Source organism: Lepidochelys kempii, chromosome 7 (genome assembly GCF_965140285.1).
Source record: "Lepidochelys kempii isolate rLepKem1 chromosome 7, rLepKem1.hap1, whole genome shotgun sequence".
Taxonomy (NCBI): Eukaryota; Metazoa; Chordata; order Testudines; family Cheloniidae; genus Lepidochelys; species Lepidochelys kempii.
Window position 1 is genome coordinate 60,295,996 of NC_136386.1, and position 7,820 is coordinate 60,303,815.

Here is a 7,820-nt window from a genome sequence, read left to right on the forward strand (position 1 = left end):
TCGAGGGGCCTGCAAAATCAGGGCATTTAGAGCGGGAACTCGTTCTGGGGCCAGTTTCTGACCGATCAGCAGTTCAAACGCCAACGGACCGATTTTCCCGGAACGCCACTGACATGCCAGTGCTGCGCTGTGATTAGGTGCGGAGGATTTGGGGCTGAGGCACTGTGGTCGTCACGCAAAACCAAGAGACTGACCACCTGGTGTAGGTGCGAACCTGAGCCCACCCTTCCCCATGCTGGCCCTGTGCTGTAACGGGCACCCGCTCCACGGCCCTAGCCAAAGCAGCCGGAATGTTTGCTGGCTGGGACGTGGCACGGCTGGGTCGGGAACACAGCACGGCTCTGTGTGGCTGTGCAGCCCGGTCAGGGCAACCCTGCAGGCTGAGCGGCTCCCACGGCAGGGCGATGGCCGGTAGTGCTGTTCGGGCCTTCCCCCCGAGCAGCCTGGCTTGACGGGCCTTGTTTGGGCAGAGTTCACGGAAGCCAGTCCGTCCTGCGGGGGTGGGGCGTTGCTGAGGTCCGTGGTGGTCAGACCCCCTCAGCCAATGTCCGGCAGTCTGGGGGGATCCTGTGAGTGGCGAGGAGACGGCAGCTGGGCAAGGAGGGTCCTTGGGTGTGAAGGAGCCAGGGCACTCGTCTCTGGTTTGGGAGCGGCTGGCTCTAATCGTTGCCTCCAGCTGTGGAATCAATGGGCACCATCCTCACCAGCCTGAGCCAGTGCCAGCAGCTGGGGTTCAAAGCAGGGGGAGGTTGGATCCCGCTTCACACCCAGCTCCGGCCCCCCACATGCTCGGACAGGCTGGCCCAGAGTCCCAGATCCCCCCCCCCCCCCCCCCCACCCAGGAGATCCTGCTCCACATTGGTACCGGCATAGGAGTGGAGCTGCTTCCCTCACCACGCAGCTTCACCCCAGCCGGCCTTCACCGCAGCCCCCACGGGACACACAAGGCCGCTCCGGCCTCCCTTCCATGTCTCGGCAGGACAGCGGGGCCCCGAGGCAGGGGGCTGGCAGCAGCTCCTTGGGGCTGGGACACATGGCCCTACCCCGGTTTGTGGGCCCAGGCTCTGCCCCTCATGCTCTGCCTTAGCCTGTGGGCCCAAGCCCCGCCCTTCGTGGCACAGGCTAGCAGGGCCGGTGCTTTGGGAAATGTCCATGTCGATCAGCCTGAGTAGGGCCGTCACAAGCAGCAGCGATGGCAGTGCCTGGCAACCTCACGCCACCCACAGCTGCTGCTCTAGGTTCCCCTGCTGCACCACCCGCCCTCACCACAGCCAAGGGCAAAGCCGCAGCGGGATCAGGCCTGGGGCACTGCCCCAGCCGTCTCACTGGCAGCTGCTCCGGCTCCAGCCCGCTGGGCAGCGCAGGCTGCTCCGGCCCCGCAGCAGGCGGGAGAGCCGCTTGGCCTGCAGGAGGCTGGGGCAGATGCAGCTGGACGGGGCTGGTGCTGCCGAGCCCCAGCAGGGTGGTGCCGCTCTGCAGGCTCCGACACGGGGAGGGTCGGTCGGGCGCCACAGGCCCTTACAGGGGAAGGAGCTGGAAGAAGCCAGTCGCCAGACAGAAGGAGATGGCAAGGTGCGCCGTGTCCTGGGCCCCGGCAGCCGAGGTCCACGAGCGGTAGCTGTACACGCCGCTGCCCGTCCTGTTGCCTTCCTGGAACTCGGAGCCATCATCTGGACCAAGCTCCCCAGAGATCCTCATCCTCCTGTGGGCCGCTCCTGCTGCCGCGCCCGCCGCCGCGCCCGCCGCCGCCGCTGCCGCCACCCGCAGCCCCGCTCCCGAGGAGCCGTAGCGAGGGGCAGCCTTGGCCCGGCTGCGGGCCATGCCCCTGCCACGGGCCGCCCCCCGGGCCCCGCCCCGCCCGCCCTTGCAGGTGACGCTGTCGCAAAAGGCGGCGGCCAGCAGGAGGAGCGTCCAGCAGGTGGCGGTGCGTCTTTTCATCCCAGCGCTACCCCCAGCACCTGGAACAAGAGGGACCAAAAGGCACGTCAGCGCCAGGCTCCGGGCGGGGCCGTCAGCACGAGCGGTGCCGTCCCCCGGGGCGGGGAGGGCCAGGTGTGGTGCCAGCGGTCAGGCTGGGCTGCAGGGGACCCATGCCCCTGCCTCGGCCCCTGACTGGAGCTGGGTGCTAATGGCAGAGCCCCGCCTCTACTGGTGCGGCCGGGCCAAATCTGAGCGCAGCTGCGCCCCTGTGCACCAGGTCTCAATGCCACTCAAATTTGGAGCGGCCGGGCAGGTAACCCAGGGCCCTGCCTTAGCAACAGTCTGGCCGTGCCCGGCGTGCTGCCCTGAGTGTTACCCTCCCAGCAGGGATCGGCTGCTGGGCTCTGCCTGGGGCTGGCTGACGTGGGGGGCCCACGGGGACTGGATCCCAGGCAAGCACAGGAACGGCTGCCCCTGAAAGCCAGCCCGGCCAGCCCCAAACTGAACTCTGATTCTGAAATCCCTCCCCCTGCCCCCTGCTCCTCCTGGCCATGATCTACTGCCTCCCACCACCAAGGGAGTGCAGGGGGATGTGGGCAGGCTCCAGGGAATGAGTGGGGTACAGGGGCTGGAGTGGGGTTGGGGGCCTCAGGGAATGTGGAGGGTGCCGGGGCCTGGAGTGGGATTGGGGGGCTCAGGGAATGTGGGGGTGCAAGGGACTGGAGTGGAGTTGGGGGGCTCAGTAACATGGGGGGCTGAGGGCTGCAGGGGTTTGGAGGGCAGGAGAAAACAGTAACCATCACACACTGTTTCACTCAGCCCGGCCAGTCCATCTCCCTGTGCCAGAGGGCCCATTTCCCATGTTCCCCTCCTAGGCACAGCACCCTCAGGGGCTGGGCTGGGGGAGCAGCAGGCAGGGCCTTGCCCTTTGGCTTTGCGAGAGCTCAGGTTTGCCGTGTGTGGCTGGGCTGCGAGGCCCTGACAGGGATCCAGTGCAGAAGAGGCCAGGGCCTGGCTGGGAAGCCAGCCGTGGGTACATGGTGCCCAATCCTCAGGCTGGCAGCAGAGAAGCATGAAGGCAGCGATTTGTCAGACCCTCTGCTGCCGAAGGAGCCGATCCAGAGAGATGGGCACCACCTTGTGCCCCGAGCGCCTATGGCCCAGTCCTGCCAGGCACAGGGCTCCCTCTGTAGAAGCTAATGGGTATGCTCCTGGTAGTATATGTGTGGGGCTCCATTCTGTGTCCTGGCCACCCACGCTCCCACCTGGCCCTTCACATGGGCACTCAGAGCTGCTGGCCCTGCCAGCGGGTTGGCCCCAGGACTCTAGACACAAATCAGTGGTTGTACAAGGCCAGGAATGAAAGGAGGACACCATCAGCTCTTAGCACCCCAAACCCCTGGGAGCCACACTGCTGAAGAATACGAGGCAGCCGGGCTTGGGTGCCATGGGGGCCCCCGGGTACAGCTGGGCTGGGAGCTGCAGGGCAGGGAATGGATGCCCAGGCCTGTAGCCCTGCATATGTGGGCCAAGCTGCACCGTGGCCCTTCATGGAGCCCCCCAGCAGAGGCAGTTTGGAGCTGGCTGCCGAACATTGGCAATAGAGTGAGGGGTGGGGGAGGGGGGAACTGTGCCAAAGAGAAGCCCCTTGAGGACGAGGGGAAAGGGTTGCCTGCCAGGAAGGGGGAGTCAGGCTCAGAAGGGCTTCTGGAAGGGGTAAGAGATGGAATAGCAGCATCCCCCACGGCCAGGCTGGGAGTCAGCAATGCCCCGCAGCTGCTGCTCCCCCCTCCCCTGTATCCATGCCAGGCAGCAGAGCTGTGCCCATGCTGATCCCAGCCGCGCCCTCCGCTGAGCGTCAGGCTGCACACAGCACAGGCATTAGCATGCTCGTTTCTAAGCAACGAGAAATAGATTCAGCTCCAGCAGAGCAGCAAACCCCTCCCTCATAGCTAAGGCCTTGGCTTCCCTTGGCACCAGCCCCCCAGGCCGGGCAGGTGAGAGGCCAGGATGCCCATCCAGGTTTCCTGAGGGCTGCAAAACCCCCACCCCATCAGCCAGAGACCCCAGCGCCTCTGTGCAGCTGCTCCGAGGGGGAAATCTGCTCTGTGGCCCTGAGCACCTCAACTCCTGCCTTGTCCCCGCTGGCTCCAGGTGGCCAGCCTGCACAGCCCGCATGGGGCCAGGCCTCTGCCAGATGGTCCCGTTAACGCTGCACGCACCACGCTAGTCTTGGCACTACAGTGCCCCCTTCCCTGCTGGTCCCCCCAGGCCAGCAAGCTGTGGGCATCCCTGTAAGCTCTGCAGCCAGGGCAGAGTCCTCTGCTGGGGCGGGACTGTTCCTTCAGTGCCCCATGCTGGACGCAGCAGCACCTGGCTGGGGCAGGTTGTTCCTCTTGGTTTGGTTTTGCCCGGATGAGAAGAGTCAGTCCCAGTAAGTGGTTACAGTAGCCTCCTAGCCTGAGCCATGCAGGGCCAGCATGCCCACGTCCGCCCCCACACCCCGAGCACGCAGGAGCCCCCTACACCAAGGGGATCCCATCAGCAGTGAGAGCATTAATGGCTCAGGTTGACTTCGAATAGCCCCCCTCGCCCCAGGATGGGCCAGGGTCTTGCTGGTGACCCCACAGCTCACCCAGCTGCCTCCAAACGTGCCAAGCTGCCACTGTTTATAGGCAGGGAGCCATGAATAGGGGCGGGGAGGGGGCAGGGTTGTGAGGCGGGGAGGGGACAGGGGGTTGAGTGAGGAGCTGGGAGCAAGGGCAGGGTTGTGGGGAGGGGGCTCGGGGGCAGGGTTGTGGGGCAGGGAAGGGACTCGGGGGCAGGGTAGTGGGGCGGGCAGGAGGCTGGGAGCAGGGAGAGGACGGGGCAAAGACAGGGTTGAGGTGGGGAGGGGATGGGGGCAGGGAGGCCCTGGGAGGCAGGGACAGGGTTGCGGGGCTGGCAGGCCCTGGGAGGCAGGGACAGGGTTGTGGGGCTGGCGCTCTGCAGAGGGGATGGGCCCGGGCCCGGACACCTCACCGCCCGCTGGCCGCAGGGGGTCAGGTCGCCCCAGAGCCACCTGAGCGGAGTCAATCTGCACTCGCTGCCTGCTCCCGCAGCACAGGTAGCCCAGGGCATGGCCCCACTGCACCCGCAGCCACCAGCATCGTGGCAGGGCCAGCCCCGCTCCCCCACTGCATGACCAAGAGGGATACGGACCCTGCCATCCTCTGCAAACACACACACACACACACGCACCCTGCCATGCTTGGCACACACCCCCACACCACCTTCCTCTGCACAAACACACACACACACACTCCACCGTCCTCTGCACACCCACACACCCTGCCATCCTCTGCACACACCCACACAGACACACACTGCTTCCTCTGCACACACACCCCACCATCCTCTGCCCACACACTGCACCATCCTCTGCCCACACACACACACACTCCACCATCCTCTATGCGCACATCCACATGCATGCCACCATCCTCTGCACCCACACCCCCACACCCTGCCATCCTCTGCACACACACCACTATCCTCTGCGTGCACACACACCACCGTCCTCCGTGCATGTGCCATTCTCTGTGCACACCCAAAAACACCCACACAAACTGCCATCCTCTGCACGCACACCCCACACAGACACACCCCCACCATCCTCTAGACATACACACGCTCCCCACCATCCTCTGTGCGCACACACACATCACCATCCTCTGCGCACACACATAGAGAACCCACCATCCTCTGCACACACACACACAACCTGCCTTCCTCTCTCTTGCACACATACCATCCTCTCTGCACAAACATACAAGCACACACATACAACCATCTGCACACACACACCCCACCATCCTGTCTCACACACACACACAGAACCCGCCATCCTCTGCACACACACACACACATCAGCATCCTCTGCACGCACACAGAGAACCTGCCATCCTCTGCACACCCCGGTGCCCACCCCCACCTTCCTCTGCGCGCACACACACCCACCATCCTCTCCGCACAAACACACAAACACAGCACACACAGCACACACACACACCATCCTCTCCGCACAAACACACAAACACAGCACACACAGCACACACACACCCTATCCTCTCCGCACAAACACACAAACAGCACACACACACACACACACCCCATCCTCTCCGCACAAACACAGCACACACACACACACAAAGACAGGCAGACACACACACACACAGCTATTGTCCCACGCTGCCTACCGGGCAGGGAGGGGCCAGCCCCGCGGCCGAGGCTCCAGATCCCCCTGGGCTCCGCGCTGCCGATGGGCGCTGCGGGCACGAGGGACCCCCCTGTCCTGGGCTCGGCTCCCGGGTCCCCGGTGCAGAGGCGGCGGCGCGGGCAGCTCCGGTCTCTCCTGCTCCGCCCAGGACTCCTCCCCGCCCAGCGCTACGGGCGGAGCAGGGCGGACGGAGAGCCGTGTGGTTGGCTGTGGGCGGGGGTTGTGGTGTTCAACGGTGCTGTGTTGGGGGGGGGGGGGGTTGCAGTGTGGCACCGGTGCTCTGTTTACGGGGATGCGGTGTGGCATGAGCGCTCTGTGTGGGAGGGGTCGTGGTGTGGCACGGGTGCTCTGTGGGGTGGGTTGTAGTGTGGCACGGGTGCTCAGGGGGATTGTGGTGTGGCACAGGTGGTCGGGGGACTGTGGTGTGGCACGAAGGCTCTGTGTGGGGGGTTGCGGTGTGGCACGGGTGCTCTATGTGGGGGGGGGGCTGCGGTGTGGCACGGGTGCTCTGGGGATGTTTGACACGGGTGCTCTGGGGGGAATTGTGGTGTGGCACGGGTGCTTTGTGTGTTGGGGTGCGGTGTGGCACAGTTGCTCTGTGGGGAGGGGTTGCGGTGTGGCATGGGTGCTCTATGTGGGGGGGCTGCGGTGTGGCATGGGTGCTCTATGTGGGGGGGCTGCGGTGTGGCATGGGTGCTCTGTGTGTTGGTTTGCAGTGTGGCACGGCTGCTCTGTGCAGCGGGGATTGTGGTGTGGCACAGGTGATCTGTGTGGGGCGGTTGCAGTGCGGCATGGTTGCTCTGTGTGGGGGGTTGCGGTGTGGCACAGTTGCTCTATATGGGAGTTGTAGTGTCGCATGGGTGCTGTGTGTGTGTGTGTTGGTGCGGTGGGTTCTTATTTTTAGTGACACCCTCATCGTTCCCACAGGATCTTTTTGCCAAGTCCCCACCCACCCCTCCCCCTCTCAGTGCCGCAGACAATGATGAAGATTGGCATCTATATCTGGGGCACGGCTGGATTATACCGCACTATGTGATGGTGGGACTCAGTGTATTTTCAGGGCAATGTATGTGAAGCGGTTGGGATTAGAGGGGGCAGAGAGCTGGGGGGCCCTTTTGGGGGGGAGGAACGGATGGGGGGAGGGGCAGGGGTGAGTGGGGATAGGGCCAGGGAGGGGACATGCAGGCAGGTTGGCAGGGGATTGGTGGGGAGACAGGGCATGCTTCTTTGTCTTCCTCGTGCTACTGCTGGGAGTCCCCCTCCCCCACTATGTTGATGGGGGGCTAGAGGGGGGCTCAGGAATGGTGCAAAGGGGGTTGCAGCTGGGACCTGGCATGTCCTGTGTGCCCAGGCTGGGCTCTTGTGTCTGCTCTGAGACTGGGGCTTGCAGTAGCACTGCTATCTTAGAGGGACAGCCAGCACACCATGAGAGAGACCCAGAGCACGATCTCTTGGGCCTGCGGGGAGGAATTTGCTCTCTTTATTCTTGTGTGCATGGGTGCTTGTGTGTGTGGGTGCACCCATGCATGTGCACAAATGTGTGTGGGTGCTTGCGTGCAGGGGTGGGTGGGTACACCTACGTGTGTGTGCAGGTGTGGGAGGGTACCCATATGTAGGTGTGGGGGGAGTGCATGTGTGCACA

The 7,820-nt window shown here is 64.4% G+C and overlaps 1 protein-coding gene across 1 annotated transcript; it reads right to left on the reverse strand.

Moving 5' to 3' along the window:
• Nucleotides 1–839: 839 nt before the first annotated feature.
• On the reverse strand, nucleotides 840–6,352 carry SPRN (shadow of prion protein). Its single transcript, XM_073353099.2, has 2 exons — nucleotides 6,159–6,352; nucleotides 840–1,958 (listed from the first exon to the last, which is right to left on the reverse strand). Exon 2 carries the CDS (start codon nucleotides 1,936–1,938, stop codon nucleotides 1,519–1,521), a length of 420 nt encoding a protein of 139 aa, XP_073209200.1. The 5' UTR covers nucleotides 1,939–1,958; nucleotides 6,159–6,352; the 3' UTR covers nucleotides 840–1,518.
• Between the last annotated feature and the right edge of the window lie 1,468 nt (nucleotides 6,353–7,820).

Coding starts and splice junctions, on each gene's coding strand:
- SPRN (XM_073353099.2), bottom strand. CDS start 1,938: ATGAAAAGACGCACCGCCACCTGCTGGACGCTCCTCCTGCTGGCCGCC.